We start from the raw sequence: 17,853 nt of genomic DNA, 5'->3' as shown, positions 1-17,853 counted from the left end.
AACAAGCGTCTGGTAACCAGTGCACGTGCTTCTATGAAAACATAAGATGGAGGAATGGATTCTGAATGTGCTGAAGTTATGCTATTCTTTAGGTGACTAAGATGCAGACTTTTAAATAAACAAGGCTTGCTGATATAAAGGCAGTGAGCAGAAAGGGCCAGCAAAACTACACACAAAAATACACACACCCCCACAGCCAACCACGCCACAAGACCAAACCATTGCAAACAAACAACCAACCAAGACACTGAATCAGAGACAGAGCCAGAGAAGGGCTGGGGGGTGGGAGTGGAGAGGGAGGTGGGGGGCACAGAGGTCCCCACTGGGGCCCAGTGTGGCCCCCAGCCTCCCACTGGTACCCCATTATCCGCCCCCGGCACCAAAAGCTACCTCCACTACTGCACTGAACACTACCCCTCCGGACACAAGCCCAGTGCACACAACAAAGCACACCCAGAAAGCTGACACGCACAGATGCCACTTTCTCCTGGTTCGACAAGCATCAACAAAACAGCACAGCTTCGATCCTATTCCTCTTCCCTCCCTAACCAATTCCACCAACTTTTCTTACAGAGCCACGTGAGTGCCTGAGACCATACTAACCGCATCGGTGCACGGTATAAAAATCATCATAACATAACAATCGACTTGTTGGTTGACTTGCAAGTTAAGGGGTAGATCTGAATCTTTGATTATGCAAGGATTTCAGGTCTGGGGATTGCATCTAGCACATTCTGCTTTCCATACAGCTAAGACCAGATCCTCTGCACGGCCGGTTGCCACATACTGACAGCATGGTAAACAGTCAAATGCCAGCACAGCACACTGGACAAAACGCACAGGATTCAGGTGTCACACAGGGACACGTCTTGGTTATTTTTGAAATTTGTATTCTTCTACCATTAATATATTCAAAAGAAAATCCCACATATGCCTCCAACCTAATGGTTTATCACACAATTGCCCCTCCATGAATTTGGTTTACACAACTCTATAACTGCATACCACAATTATCTAAATCCAATCTGCAGCTATCATATTAATGTACGGCCCGTTTTTACTGCTTGATTAAAAGACTTTGCCAATTTAAATTGGTCTTCCTTGTTGATTTTTACATCTTTCTGCCTTATATTTGAGGTGACTTTTCTCCCTGAAACAAATCTGTTCTTTTGTAAACTGTAAATAGATTGTGACAAAGGCCATACATATATACAGCAGTCTTATTTTGAAATGGGGTAAGAAAATACTTCTGTAGAAACACAAAGCAGGTAAAGTGAAGGAGAGTTATTCTAAAATACCTTAATATAAGGGTGGGTTAGACAAGCGAGTAGTTCTTCCTCAACTGGACACGGAATTCAACAGGTTTGCCTATACTATAAATATACATTTTGATGTGGTCTAGTGGCTAAACCTTGTTGGCCTTGCAAAGCATAAATTAGTTTTCAAAAACTGATTAGCAGAGTTTGCTAATTAAAATTGTATTGATTAGCAAACAGACTCCTTTGATTAGAAATCTTGTACTGATATTGTTAATGTCGCCAGAAGTTATTTGTACTGTATACATGAAATGAGCAACAATACAGAATTTTTGCATACAGCTGAAATAAGACTTTAGTCAGAACAGTTAGGACGTGCAAATTCATTGAGATTCAGCTAAACCTGCAAGTCGGGTAACTTAGTTTATCTATTCAACCTAAGAGAAATGCACTCAAACCATAGCAACAGATGACAACAAATGCGACATCAGTAAAATGGTGCATGCCACTACAAGCCCGCTTTATGGTTTGCACACTGCTGCCACCCAGAGGCCAGCTTTGCACAGTGAAACGTATTTGATGTTTACTGCAAACAAAGTACATGTTAAATAGAAGTTTCAAATATCCCTTGCAAATGGTACTCACCCTCCATAAAATCTATTAGACTATGCGAGTGGGCAAAAAGACTGTGCCGTGGATGAGTGTCTGTAAAACGTAAAGGGTTAGCTGCATGTACAGATACAAATAGATCTGATAATACAAAAGCTTGGCCAGCTTGCTCCTGAAGGTGCTAATATATAATGCAATCATAATTGTAAAGCACATTGACCTCTGGATGCCTACTACGGTGTATAGTATAGCAGTAGATCTGTAGATGTAGAAACTGGATGGAACTACTGATCACTACTTTGCGTAAACATCCATTTAGCTTTGTTTATTCATTATGTAAGAGGAAAGAAAGTAGGATACTACGCAGAGTGGATGGCGTAGCAAGCAGATAACTGGGCAAACTAGGTGGAATATTGTAGTCTGTGGTCATCTCGCTTTCACGGTAGCTGGTATAAAGCAAAAAGCTGATACAATAGAAAATCAATGAGTATGTATCAGCTCATGGGTCGAGCAATAATTGCACAGATGTATACAACCAGCAATTTACAGAACTAGGTTTGCCATTAAAAGCCTTTGATCGTGTGATCATGTACATTTTCAAAAGTGTTCACTTGTCAATATGATCCATCTTCATCAACAAGATTCAATATGAGACTTAGATACACTAACCTAATCTTTACTTTAATGCATTGACAATGCAGTGTTTTACAGTGGCAATACTATAATTATGCATTATTTAACAACTTACATTTATTTTTAGGAATGGAATTGCAGGACTGTCTTTTAAAAATGTATACAGTTAACACATACTGGCCTTTGCCAGACAGGATATAGTTGGCTTAATAGAAGTACCACTAAAACCATCATACCGATTACTTCTGGTTAATTTTTGCCTAGCACTCCCACACAGGCCTTTGGCACTTAAGAATGGAGGAATGATTACTGCTGCACTTTCTCTCGATTAGCACTCGAAGTGAACAGAGAAAAGAGAGGGAAGACAGCACAGAGGGCAAGAGGAATGCAGGGCTAGCTGTGCTTTGAATGAACATGGCAACTTAAACAGCAAGCTTTGCTACACAAGTGTCAATTTGATTAGCAAACCTACAGAATTGCATAGCAAATTGCTATGCGACGCTGCTTATTTTATGCCTTGCCTTGGAACATGGAAAATGAAGTTCTATTTTAGGGAATTCAAACATGCATAATGTAATTTTGGGTAAAATCGCAATATCATTCCTCTGCCTCAAATTCCAAATATAAATATATAAAATTACTTTACAGCATGAAGTCTACCACAGTGCCAAATGCAGTTCCTTAACACCACCTGCCCCCAAACCCACTTTCTTTTTTTTTTACAAACTAACCCCCCCCACACATCATCCTACCCTGCGTGCAACACCATTTCCGAGATGCTCTTGGACAAAAAAGGTTCTCTAAAGCGAGCCACTGCTCATTAGAGATCGGTCTACACTACAATGACAACTAAAATCCTTCCCAACAAGAGTTCCAAGTCATTACATAAGAAACGGGATAACTTATGTTGAAGACTGTTCCTGTTATTTTTTCAGCTGATGCCTGCATGATGGAACTGCTGACATGCTCAAATTGTTAATGCCGAAACAAATATTCGCAGCCAAGGAGAACTGGTCATGAAATTAGGTGTGGCAAAATATTACATAGTTTAGGAACACTTGCTGGTTCTCAGAGTAAATCTTCTCTGATGTCCATCAAGGCCGATTGAATTCCTCCCAACAAGTCTGAACCAGAATTGTCAGTCATAGTATGCCACTAGCCTCAATTAACTCGTAAAGTTGTTAAGTAATTTCTGACCTTGGTAAGGAAACATTTGAGATTGGTTGGAAGTTAGGCAGGTCCTTGGATGAATTCATAATCTTCAAAAAAGTACAGGTGCAAATCATACACTGAGAAAATACAATGGCAAACAATTCAACCTGGATGTCGAATGCTTTTATTCAGGGAGAGGATTACAACTCTAAATGTTCGATCCATCGGTGCAGTGCAAATGTAAAAAAAAGGAATGTGCACAAGGCCATTATTACAAAAAAGATTCAGGTTTGATTGAAAAAAGCTACCGTAAAAATGACACCTCACTGTCGAAGATGCCATCTGAAAAAACTCTGAGCAAAGATTTTTTTAAACACAAATGGAATAATAACCAGTAGCATTTACTATGGCAATGGCTACTGGATCATAGAAAAAATAGACAGAGAAGACATTTGCAAACCGGTTGCACGAAAAGATCACTGGCATGACTAATACAATTTATGACTAGGATGTAGCAAAGATACAGCCACAATTGAGGTTAGATTACACTCTATACATACTGGACGAAGGAGACTCCTGCTACTCGTCCTCTCTGCTGCCTTCGATATCATTAACCATGAAGTACTCCTAAACGTCTTTGCCATGTGCATGGGCTTCTATGTAATAACCCTTCAGTGGTTCACTTACGGACTCTACGACAGAGTTCAACTTCCCCAACACATGAGATTCCAGCACCTTTCGGTACTCTGCGAAGTTCAACAATGGGCCATCCTGTTCCATGTCATGTTCAACCGCTACATGTAACCTCTGAGGGACGTCCAAGACACACGGATGACATGCAGCTTTACCTAAAGACCAATTGCATCAGTGACCTTTATCAACTCAAGCACCTACTGCCCCTCAATCAAGTCTGGATGTCGAGCACCTACTAGCTCAACCTTAAATGGATCAAGTAAATTCTCTCAACCTCAAGCTTCACTGATTCATACCTCAACTCTCATACAGTGAAAAATGTCTCAGCTTTACCATTGACTGACCTCTCCTTCAAAACACATTGCCCAGAAGCACAAGCAGCAAGGTACCAGCTTACACAGCTGCACCAGGTTATGACTTTCATCCAAGTCCAGCGTTTCAGAACATTTGATTAAGCCCTGGTCATCTCCCACTTGGACGATGGCAATGCCCTACACCCAGAAGTCCCATATACCACTTTGCCCCTATGAAAGCCACGGAGCATGCTGTATAGCACATCACAAAATTTCAACCACGCGCCCCCCCCAGTCTCAAGAAACTGCACTGGCTACCCCCTTCAAACACGCCTAATGTTCATGCAGGTTTTATCAACTACGGAGCAGTCGCAACCAAAGCAGCATTACTTGGCCAAGAAACTCACCATCTACGGTGGCCAGCGCACCACCACAAGCAGCAATATTGCCAGGCTGGAAACAAATACATGAATGAGGGTAAAATAAAAAAAGGAAATAGACCTTTTTCTGCTACACCCTGTCTCTGGAACAAATCATCAAAACAGACAAGATTGACATCAGCTATCTATACTACAGGAAGCAGCTGAAGAACCTACTCTTCAACATAGCGACAGCTCATGATCATGCCACTCAACCCTGTTCCTCCCTTTCTATAGCCCAGCCCTCTCCCCCAGCTCCTCCCATCAGCCACGGTCTCCGCTACCCCCGCCCTCAACCTTTAACACCACCTGGGTGTGTCCACCATGTGCATTGCTACAATGCATCCCAGCCAAGGTTTGTACTTTATGAATCACATACCTCCATGTGAGCAATAAAGAGAGGGCCCCTAGAATGCGTTCGCCATAAAAGTAAACATTTAAATAATCCTCAGAAAATGCATTATCTGTTAAAGTTCATAGAATGATTTTTCATTTGCATAAACTACTTTAGAAATAGAAAAAATGTAAAGCAGTAAGGTTTTCATTTCATCGTACCCGATTGGACGATGCGTCAATTTCACGAACGGCTCTGGAATCAAACAGGACCTGCCTGCCCCGCCTTTCGCAATCCTGGTACACAATCAGCCGGATGTGGCTCAAGTCGAAGTCAGATGACGACCAACTGCGGGGAGAGAGGCAGGGAGAGAGGTTAAACTACAAAAACACTTTCCACAAGCTATCTCAGATTTTAAATAAACACTGAAACAAACATTTTCTTACTACTGATGCTCAAGGGAAAATATCCAAGCAAACATGTATAGAGGCAGCACAAACTAAACATTCACAAAGGCCCGTTGGAGTGAACAGTATACATTTACAAGTACAAAAACATACAGAAATGACATTTGGGGCATTCTTGTCACAAGGGGAAGCAAAAAGAGCAGCTACTATTTTTTTTTAAAGGCACTGCTAAAGTCACACTAAGCCATACCCCAAAACGCATCCCACAATAGAAGAACTATATGAATATCAGATAGCAGAACACGTGCCTCTTCAACGTTTGCAGGGGACAGCAACACTTACTACAGGTGGCCCTCAAACTCTTTCACGAAGAGAAGATGTGAGTGCCAAAGTTGGCCATCCCAAAATGAAAAATAACTATTGCTCTTATTTGAACCACAAAGTCGGGTACCACCAAGAGCCCTTTCTTTGGCAGAAAAGAGATGCATAGGCAGCTCACCCGATAAGAAGCTTGCCTGTCGGTTCTATTCCCCAAGTTTAGGCAAAAAGTACCACAAACCAAACAGTAACACGTAAGCAGATGTCTGCTCTTTGTTGCCACTGCTGTGTTGATGTGTTTGGAACAGAGGACTACGTGCCTGCAGTGGAGGAAGCTTCGCCTCCAACATGCTGACCCTGAATAGGGGACACTCTTGCTTTACACCCGACTAGTTGCCAGGGTTGGAGACACCAACTCCCAACATGTCCCTGAGAACAACGGTATAGGACCTGGCAATGAGACTGCCTTGCAGTGGAAACATTTTTCTAAGATCTAACTCTTGCAGGAAAGTTGGAGTACAGAGGATCTTGGACCTGTCTGAAGGTGCATACAGGACTAAAGACATAGGCCACTACTTGAAAGTTCAAAGGAGGATCTAAATAATCGCTTTTGGTTGCCTAAACTATTGCTAACTGTAAAACAGTGACAAAAAGAACAAGCATTGTATCGATCTAAAACTCCTTTTCCCTCCCAACCAGGAAATGTCGGACTTTGACAGGGCACCAAAAACTACTTTTGGCTGGTCTTCGCTTTTTCATCACAAGAGGTGATGACCAGACAGTGCCATGAGGAATATATGAGGGTGGTGGAGTCTCGGTCAGCCATAGCCTGCGGATGGTTTGCTTGGAATGCTCCAGTGGACTATCTGGAGTATCAATTAAGGGAAGCAGTCTGAAGAATCTGGCTTCCTTGAATAGAGTATAAGCTGCCAGAGAAACCTTCTCCAGTCATCATCTTTTGGGGCTTTAATGTTTCTATTCACCACGGAGCACAAGATGACTGCGTGACATTGTAGAGTCCTCGTCGTACTTTGCCTTCAGAGTCTCCACAGGATTGATGTTTGCCAAAGTTAACTTTTCTGCCTGGGTCAAAACTAGTTCTGGTATACAAAATTAAGAAGCATGTGGGAGTGAACAAAGGGTAATTCAGACGTGGACCCCTTTCTCACTGTGCCTTAGAATGGCTCAGCTTGGTTCTATGTTAGAACAACGAACCTTTTTGATTGGGAGTAAAAACACCTTTTTAAAAAAAAATGTTAAAAAGCAAGATGCAAGGAGATACCTCCCCCCAATGCGTACACTACCTCACCTACTCCAAATCCTCCTTACTATGCATCTAACCCCCAACCCGCAGCATCTACCTGTTTGAAGTAAAAAGTCATTGTTTTTACCCATGACCAACGTGGTGAGTATACTCAACTTCAACTCGCTGAGGAGGCCCCAACGAGAATGAAACACGTGTCTGGGGTTGCTGAAGGTACTCTTTTTTTCAGAGAAGAATTGCCCATCATATCAGAGCTGGACTGCACATTGGGCCAGTCTGATCTGCAAATGGATATTTTTCCTCTGAAACGTGGTTGTAGACACTCATGAGTGGAAGAAAATTCATAGAACAGGTTACTTGAAACATTACTTGAACCATGCTCATTCTCTGTAGAAGGGCTTGCACACTCGTAAATTTTGTTTTGAAATACAATCAAGGGGTCCAGTGTTTGGAATAGACCTCAATGTAGACAACCAGACCAATATTTAAGCACACTTTTCCATAGGTTAAAATTGTTCCTCACATGAACATATGTTGGTTACCAGTCATTTGGTCGACTACCAAATGGTCGAATGACCATTTGGTCGACACCAAATGGTGGAAATCCAAATGGTCGAATTTTTTTATTTTGTTTATTTTTGGGGGGGTTCTCTTCCCAACCCCCCTTTTTATATATTATTTTTTTAACCAAACAAAACTAAAAAAAATATATAAATAAAAAAATATTTTTTTTTAAAAAAAACGACCATTTTTTTTTCCGACCATTTGGTTTTGACCAAATGGTCATTCGATCTTTTTTTTCGACCAAATGAGCGGACACCATGTTAATTGCAGGTCCTATAGACTGTCCATGACAATCTTAATTTGAGTTTCTCTTTGCACATTTTCTACAATTTCTTTTCTGTCAAGTACAGCAATTAATTGGTTTGATTTTTAATGTATTCTTTAGGGTATACAAATTTGCACTCATTCACTTGGTTTGGACATTAGCTTTATTTAATCTTTTGCTGGGGATGTGTGTTGAGCTTTTGAAACTCATTACAACCAAGATTTGTGAATAAGCCTTGAGCTTGGCCCACACCACCAATGAGTAAGACGAGGGATACCACTGGGCTCTGTTGCCTAGCCAGTCAGACACTTTCACCCAGCAAAATGGGCAATTTCTTGCAATGTTTGTATTGTGATAAGAATGTGATCTAATGATTGTGTGTGTGTGAGAGTGTGTGAGATTGCGAGTGTGAGAGAGGAGAGGGAAAGAGAGAAAGAGAAAGAGAAAGAGAAAGAGAGAGAGAAAGACAAAGAGAGAGAGAGACAAAGAGACAAAGAGACAGAGACAAAGAGACAAAGAGACAGAGAGAAAGAGAAAGAGACAGAGAGACAAAGAGGAAGAGAGCAAGAGAGCAAGAGAGCAAGAGAGCAAGAGAGCAAGAGAGCAAGAGAGCAAGAGAGCAAGAGAGCAAGAGAGCAAGAGAGCAAGAGAGCAAGAGAGCAAGAGAGCAAGAGAGCAAGAGAGCAAGAGAGCAAGAGAGCAAGAGAGCAAGAGAGCAAGAGAGCAAGAGAGCAAGAGAGCAAGAGAGCAAGAGAGCAAGAGAGGGAGAGAGGGAGAGAGGGAGAAAGAGAGAGAGGGAGAAAGAGAGAGAGGGAGAAAGAGAGAGAGGGAGAAAGAAGTGTCAGTCTGAGTGCACAGGGGGTAATTCCGAATCTACATAGGGGGGGGATAGCTTTGTTTTGTTATAGGGATACGTGTATGATTTTACTTTGTTTGCCTTTTGAGCTGGTTCCCGAGTACCCACAAGCTTTCCTACTGGACCTTTGCAGGATTCCCAGATCGAAGGGATTAGGAGGAAAAGTAAAACGTTCCCACATCCCCCGCAGGAGGACAGTAAAACGTTCCCACATACTCCACAGCAAGGAAGTAAAAGAGCTACTGATAATTATTTTCCTTGATATTCAATCACCCCTTGCCAGAGTCCATTCCATATAAATGTAACCACCCCCCTGTAATGAGCAGATCCTGTACTCAATGGTATGCAGGGAATTGGAAGGTAAAAACCACAGTCCAAAGACCAGGGTAACCACCCAGTGAAGATGCGAAAAAACAGAAGAACCACGCAAACGTCCAAGGACAATAGTCAGAAAGTGGTCTAATACAACAGAACATGGGAAAGCATAATGATTCTGGACCCAGAGGGTGGAGACAATCCTCACAGAAACTGAATGCAGGTCAGTTTCCGAATACAGGTAGACAGACGCGAGAAAATGCCTTAATAGAGGGCGAAGACTGGGTGACAACGCGCCAAACCAGCAGGGTAACCGCGAACATGAGTCTCGTTTCAAGCATTCATGTCATCCAAAGTATCAGTTCAGAGCTTACCAATAACCAAAAAGGAGCAATCCAGAGAGGATGCCAAGCAGGCAGGACAAAACCCAAGGAAATCCGGAGAAGAAAGGAAGTGAGAAACAGCTATGAAGAATCCAGAGCAATATCCAGCAGGACGCTACTCGCAGGGTACAAAAATGTTGTAAGCTCATATCCAGCCTTAATAAAAGTCTCTTGCTACCTCAATTATATACACACACACAGTACACCATTTCTTTCTAGCCAAGTGTCAAACATCACTAGCCAATAGCATCACTAGCATCAAAAGGTTGTTGAGATGTGCCCGGCGTCCGTGACGAGTGCCCTTGTTTCCCGGTGTGTCGCTCCATTCGACCCGGGTGCAAAGAGGATTGGCCCGTAGTCCATTGCGGCAGTGACATACCCACTTGCCAGGAACTATGGTAAATTAAGTTCCTTTTGCACCAGTGCCACTTCCAGGCTCTTAAAACACACGAATGCAACCAGTGGGAATGCAACCATTCAAGAAACGTTTCCCCTTGTGGCAGTCTTCCAACACGGACATAGTTCACAGGCAACAAAAACCACACGTAAGAAGGCTTCCGCAGGTTTTAGAACTACAAATGCATCATATAAAAACTGTAAGCTTAAAAAAAAAAATAGGACGCACCTTGGTGGAGTTTTTTTTTTAACTTCCCCCCCCATGGACTAGCTTCTTGGTAGGGTGCATGGATAAATTACCATTAACTGAAAAACAAAAATTGGGTCCTAAACAGGTGCCAAGAGAGATTTTTAAGGTGATCTGCAAGAGTGTGCGAGCCTGAGCTTTTCTGATTTTTGATATGCATAATGAATATGATAGTTTTCTCCTTCAAAAAATTAGATCTGCTGAATAGGCCTCATTTTAAGAAAAAATAAAACGCCAACAAAAATTTAAAAAGTATAGTTCACACGTCTATTTTGCTGAGCCGGGTCTACCGACACCAGCAGCTGCAATGCGATTTTGCACAGTGATACGTACAGTCCTCAAACCGTCGGTTGGAATCCACTTGCAGCCTTTAACAAATGGGCACCCAAAATTCCGACCACATTCATTTGTTTATCGTCATGGCTTGGTGGTGGCAGATCTTTGGTTAAATATAAATACAAAATATCTATTAGGATATGAATAGATCGTTAAAACTGCCTAAGGCAAATCTGATGTCCTTTTCTTTTACTGGTGTCCAGGGACCCTGGCAGCAGTAGAGCCATTTGTGCACTGCACCTGACCTTGGTACCCCACCCACAATGGATGGCGGACCTGCCCAGGAAGCTCCTTTTTCTCATCTGGGAAGTGTGACAAATCCTTGGATGCGGTCACTTCTACCAGAGAGGGTGCCCCTTCCCGTGAGGCCAGGGAGGTGAGGCCGCTACCCAGTTAGTCCCCCTCGGGGTGGTACTCAGCTGGACGATCTTATGGGGAGAGACTCCCCCTCAAGGGATAAGTACACACATCCAAGGGAGACACGGTATAACCCCCACCCACCACCCCAAACACCTCCCCACCTTGTAAGATCTAGTCCTATTCCAATCCAACCCAAAGTATGGGTGTAGATCTAGAGCTAGACACTTGAATTATACTGTGACGAGGAAGAACTTGGGACTACCCAAGGGAGAGTAATAATAGAAGTACTGGGATGAGGAGGAGGCACAGAGGAATAACGATTGAAATGCCAAAGACACTAAAAAAGGACTTAGTATATTATGTCAACCATATCCAACCAGTGGATTTGAAAATTGAGAAAGTACTCCATGAAGGGGTCCAGCCAACCGGCAGGAGAGGCAGTCCAGCCCATTAAGTTAAACATATGATCGCCAAAGACGACACAAGCAATCCACTCCCCAAGCCAGGAGGCTGTAAGGGGGAACCCTTGTCCCAGTTGCCTGGAGCCACTCCAAAGCAGAGCTGGGGGTAGAAAGACAGCGGCGTGACCCAGAGCAGGTGGACCAGGTTACCAGAGAACAACGCTGTAGCCGCCAACAAGATCCTGCTGCAGAGCCGCGCAGGATCACTGAAAGCAGGGAAGAGCAGCGCAAACCAAGACCCGCTTCCCTGCAGAGATCCAGTGAAGAGCTCCCGTGAGCAGGTAACGGGAGAGGAACAAAGTTTGGATGGGGACTGGGTGTGAGAGTCTTTACCAAAAGTAATAAAGAGTGCATCAGGAATAATATTCCTGGACAGTGGTTGGTCACAAACCACACTGAGAACAAGAGTGGGAAAGAGTGAATCGGAAATCGCCTTCCTCGACACAGTGATTGGTCACAAACCACTCCCAAAGTAAATAGCGTAAGAGAGCATATTGGAAGTGGTTTTCTTTGTGGTAGTAGCTGACAGAAGAGTGAACCAGGTCTGCCAAAAACAAGTCAAAGCGAAGTGCAGGCCTGAAACCCACATAAAAAGGTTATAAATCCATTTTCGTGTCATAGTACTTGGCAAGTACAACAGGAGAAACCAAATTCAGGGACCCTCTTCCCAATTGGGTAGGCATTTGCCAAGATAGGCCAGGGGAAGGGAGTCATTCCCCCTGGTCTTGTAAACAGTAAAATAGAGTCCCAGGGAGACCAGGAGACTGGAGGCATTCCCTCTGGTATTGTGAACTGGGAAAACAAAAACGGACGAGGGCTAGGAGAAGGAAGTCATTCTCCTGTCAAGCCATCCCGCAAGGAGGATCAAAGCAGACACTCAAGGGAAGGGAGTAATTTCCCCCTGGGATATAAAGTCTTCAACTTTGTAACGCAGAGTGTTGGAGGATCTAAATATTTTGGTTTTTTTGTACAATGCTGTAATAAGGGGGAAGGAAGCCATCCCCCCTGCTGGAGAACTTTTAGCCAGACCTGTGCCACCCAGTTCAGGAGGAGCGAGTCATTCTCCTGGACAAAAACCTTTGGTACAGCTGTTTAGTTTAATTACAAGTGTAAGGGACAGACATAGGGTCATTCTGACATAGGACGGTGAACTCCTTAAGTGGATAAGACATCTTGACAGACTCAATTAGCACTTTAGTTGAGGCAGGGCAGCCCTTCGTAGATTTAGGGAGAGGTAGGTGTTCTTATAGCAACCACTATGCCACCTGTGTGTGTGTCAGTCTCCACCTTCTGCACCCTTACAGAAGGTTTAATGCCTTCCAGGGAGAGCAGGATATTCCTCCTGCAGAGGTGGAGGTGAAGACTGGAAGCCTCAAAATGCATCGCTGGGATCTAATTGCTGGAGATATTTTGCTCTTAAGTGCACAGAAGAGATTGGTGTGGGAGCGTGAGGGGGTATGGTGGGGTATGGTGTAGCTAGAAGAAGACTTCACACAGAAGGGTCCAACCATCTTGAATATGCCCCCCAGATCACATTTCCTAAAATAGACCCCCACCTTCTTCCAGACAAGGCACTATGGGAGCTGACATCACAAGGAATAACCCTGGTTACATCATCAAGGATTGGTCTCTTGCAGAAAGCTTAGAATGGGCCAATCCAATGTAGCCAACTTATTAAATGAATGTGCAAGAAGACCCTTAATTGAATCTTCTTCATGGAACCACTTTCTTGAAGCTTCTTACAAGATATCACTGGACTATTGTTGGGGTAAAGACCGCTCAAATTCCACAGCCATTAGGGTGATCTGGATTTCCAAGGATGGTGCAGACCTTCTCACCCATTTAAGGGGAACATTTGAAGCGACCTGCTATTGAAAAGACCAGAGTACAGCTGAACATAGCTATTCAGGACCCTGCCTGCTGAAGTGGCAAGCCCTGCAAGTGTTTCCGGCAACCTTTCTGCCTGTGAAGGGCAAAAGACAGATCTACTTTGCCTCAGACAAGCAGTGGAGGGTCTCTCAGCAATCCAAGGACCAGAAAAAGTGGCTTTTGGCTCTCTGCCATTTCAAGCCTCTGTGAGAGCTCCTAGCTTCTTCAAGTCGCTGCAGACTCAAAAGACCTGCTACTGACAGTACCCTTTGAACCACCTGGAACGCCTTCGACCCATGCCAACTGATAAATCGAGGGAATTCCATCCCTTCTACCCAAGAGGGAGCCTTTTAGTGCAAAGCTTGGGAGGTGAGCCGGCTCCGCAATACCCACCCTAGGGGTAGAGGCAAGTCAGACATTAATAGGAGAGAGTCCCCCTTTGGGTTAAAGGACTCCCGTTCCTGTGAGAAACTCCCTATAGCTGTACACATTATGGCCTACATAGGACTCCCTCAGGAATCAGAAACCTGCTTAAATAAAAACTGCTACAAAGAAATCCAGCACAGATGCCATAATCTTTCTAAAAAGGAATATGTGCCTTTAAATAAGAAGAACCATTCTACTGAGACAAGTATGTTGAAGGAAACCTCAACGAGGCACAGCGAGGAGAGGTCACAGACCTCGGCTCAGGAATCTGAGTGCCTGCGAGTTTCAAACTCGCACAAGTGAACAGAGCAAAACGCTAGAGGTACGGAGTGTCTGCAGCTGGAGAATCCTTACAGAGAGAAACCAAGCAGTTGGTGGTGGAGAGACCATGGCACGAGATCTGTGGTGGACCGCTGATCCAACCAACTTCACCGAGGCCACTGAGGCTGTAAAGCCACAGGGTGCCTGGTCCTAAACCCAGGCAGCGGAGTCCAGGAAAGAGACGAGAAACGAGATGGAGGGGAAAGGCTGCTAGAAAGTAGACACGGACGAAGAAGAGGCATCAACAGGCAAGATCTAGAAAGAAGGATTCCGAGGAACCCAGCTCCGGAAGATTTACCACACCAACATTGAAGGTAACCAGGAGTACAGGAGTCAAAGCTGGCCTCAAAGAGGGAATCATAACGCTCAGCCAACAAGTCTTGTGTTCACCACGAATTGAAGTTAAAATTGAAAGAAAATAATTTAAAAGGGACATAACACGAAAAAGAAAACTGAGAAATATGAATATAGAAAGAGAAGACCCAGTATTCGAAATATCCAGCGAAAAGGGTAAAGAGTATAAAGTGACTTTAAAATGCATTGACACGAAAGAACTGTTGAAAAGCTGAACAAGGACAATGAAAAGACAATGATAATATAGTGGAAAAGAAGACAAGTTTTATCACAAAGGCAAGGTTGGAGAGACCACAGTGAACTGAAATATAACAAACCAAGAGGGGTGGTTAGCCTAAGGCCAGAACACATCCAAAAGGATATTGCAAAACCCAAACAAGAGCAGAAACACTGAAAAGAACCCTTAAAAGGGAGATCCTCAAGAAACTGGAATACACAGAAGTGCAATTGAAGAATTACAAAGATGGACCAAAGAAGTCACAAGAGGATATTTAAGAATCATATACTATTCTATAGACTGATAAAAGAAGTATCCTAAGAAGAAGGGAGCCATTCTCCGAACCAACGTTAGTTTATATAGTGATGGGGTCAACTAGGGTAGTTTGGGCAACAGACTATTATTTTGACTTCCATGACAGACTGACAAGCACCTTAGTTAGTAAGTTAGGTAGGGTTAGACAGAAATGGGTAAGAACCTGTGTCACATAGGCGCTGGGTAAGCGAGTATTTCTAATGGCTATTGTCATAAGTTTGAGAAATAATTTCAGTAGAGTCTTGTTGGTTATTATCGTGGTGATTTTAATTACATAGTTCAGTCGATACGTGTCTTGACCCTACTGGGTCTTTTTCAAGGCTGTGGCATTTATACAGATTTTGTGCAACGTGTGCATTTTTATTTAATTAAAACACCCAAGTAGTGAAAGCCAAGAAAAATGTTTCAGAGAAATCCGCGATAATTATCATGTGTGTTTACAATGTGACACATGTACATTGGTAAGTCATGGTGTTGGCATTAGTACAGGGTTACATCAACATTCATAGGGATGCATTTGTGTATGTGTGCACGTGTGTGGTGCCCACATTAAGGAAACAATACATTGGTGTGTTCTGAAAAAGCACCATGCGAGACGTAAATGTCATGTAGACTGACCAGTTGCACCAAGGAGAGAGAAAAGGGACAGTCAGTGTTAATTGTTTCAGGAATGCCAGAGGCTGTGGTAGGTCATCAATATTGTATGTGAGGGGCTCTTTCTGTGTGTTAGGTAAGAGTAAGCATCTATATAGAGCTATGGATACATCGCTTGTGTTGGTTAACCTGCTACGATGAAAACACGCATGACCGAGTGATGTAGCATGTGGTGCCAACTTTGCGGTGGCGACTGGCAACATTAATTTGTCGAGGCTCAGTGGGCTTGTTAGTTCTGTACAGGTGGGAGCAAGAGGCAAGTGCGTACTGGCCTGGGAGTGCCAGATGCATGTTGAATGTGGCAATTAATGGCCCGTGCGAATCGCAATTGGAATGTGTGGGTCGCGAGTTGGATTTTGTGCTGTTACGGTCAATATATCTGGTGGATGAAGTAGTGGGACAGTGGATGCTAATAGGTTCCCTGGGGCTGGTTGCATTGCGTAGAATGCGGTGGCATAGGGTGAGAGCTGTGTCATGCATGCAACTGAGTGGATGATTGTTTAATAGGACAAGTTGCCAAGAACTGGGTAGTGCGTAAATGCTTGGGTGCTGTGTATCATGAATACTGGAGGCGCCAGCTCATACACCACAGATGGAAGGGGGATGGGGCCTGTGTGCACGCCCAAACATTTGAATCATGGGTGGATCCGCATGATAGTTGAGTCGCTAGTGACCAAGTGATGGGGGTGGGGGCGGGAGTGTTCGTGTCACATTGTGGTTCGCAGGGGGCGGTGGCCCGGAGAAGCCAGTGCTTATGAAAGTTGCAGTGAATGTTATTATACAGCGGTGCCACGCCTCGTCTGATTGTGTGAAGGCCCAGGCGAAAGGCCACTGCATAGATGAAGGATAATGCCTGCTCATACAGCACGGACAGAGGCGGGGAGAGGAACTACTGCAAGAGAATCACTGATGGTTACACATGTTAGAAGATTTGCTAGTGGGAAGGGGGTTGGAAGGGGGTGTCTGTGCCATTTTCCCGTTGTGGTTCGCAGGAGGTCTCAGCGAGGAGCCAGTTTTACTGAGAGTAGCAGTAAATATTATTGAACAATGGCTCCACGCCCAATCTAAATGTGGGCAGACTCTGGTGAAAGTGGCCGTAAGGCAAGACTCTACTGAAATTATTTCAGAAACGGGTGACGATATCCATCTGAAATACTCACTGACCCAGCGTTGTGTGACCCAACTTCTTACCCACTTCTGTCTATCCCAATTTCAAGACGGAAGGCCGCAGTCTACAAAGAACCCTTTCACCGGCAGCAGGGTCCCCCATATTCACCAATGATCAACCTTGTGATCTACTTATTCTAGCGCCCTGCCACATCTCGTATGTTAGGCAGGGACCTCTCACAGCGATAGGGAAAGTTGGACCTTAAAGGTTCCGATTTGAATAAACCATCCTGAAACAGGCCATTTGATAGTCTGTGTCCTCCTTCTGACCTGTCACATGACCCAAACAATGCCTGCACACCCAAACTTCCTTCAAGCCTCGAGCCATTGCCACTTCACCCGTATTTTATCATTGGAGTCTGTACAACCAGCTTACTGCTGAAGTTGAATCACTGCTTCCACGCATCAAGACCCCAAGTCAAACCTTTGTTGCGTGTGGATTTGAGCGAACCACTTATTCCAAACTTCTTCGAGCTGCAAGTCATTGCGGCTTATTGAATTGTCACACTGCTGAATCAGGAGGAGCTGGACAGATCAAATCAGATTAGGCACTGGAATGCACCCAGATACCAGGCTTTATGCAGTCGTCCTCAAGGAAGACAATGAGGTATCCAACAGTGTTTCTGTCCCCCTGGCCTTCTTCTCTGGGCCCCAGAGACTCTTAAGACCCCACCTTATAACTTGAACACAAATTATTGAACGTGTTGGATTATCTTAAAAGACGTACCTGCAGATCCCGGTTCTTCATCCCCCAGGCCTCGCAAATGATTAAAAAAAAAGATTTTACCTGCAGGGCGAGTTCCTTAGTTTACATAATGGGCCTAAGAGAAATGCACTACATGGTGACGGGTGACAAAATATTTACCAGTGCTTTATGTAAAATGGTACATGCCACCATAAGCACACTTCACTTTGTGCAATGCTGCCACTGAAGGCCTGCCATGCACAGTGAAACTTATTTGCCATTTA

The 17,853-nt window shown here is 43.9% G+C and overlaps 1 protein-coding gene across 3 annotated transcripts in view; it reads right to left on the bottom strand.

Moving 5' to 3' along the window:
* The window catches only part of FNIP2 (folliculin interacting protein 2), a 457,199-nt gene that overhangs the window by 202,644 nt on the left and 236,702 nt on the right, over positions 1-17,853 (bottom strand). For all 3 annotated transcript variants that reach the window (XM_069631342.1, XM_069631341.1, XM_069631343.1), the window contains exon 2: positions 5,611-5,737. In XM_069631342.1, the coding sequence (XP_069487443.1) occupies positions 5,611-5,737 (127 nt within the window). The remainder of the gene's footprint in view (positions 1-5,610; positions 5,738-17,853) is intronic.

This window comes from Ambystoma mexicanum, chromosome 6q (genome assembly GCF_040938575.1).
Source record: "Ambystoma mexicanum isolate Mex_15411 chromosome 6q, UKY_AmexF1_1, whole genome shotgun sequence".
Classification (NCBI taxonomy): Eukaryota; Metazoa; Chordata; class Amphibia; order Caudata; family Ambystomatidae; genus Ambystoma; species Ambystoma mexicanum.
This window is presented reverse-complemented; position numbering and strand designations above follow the sequence as displayed.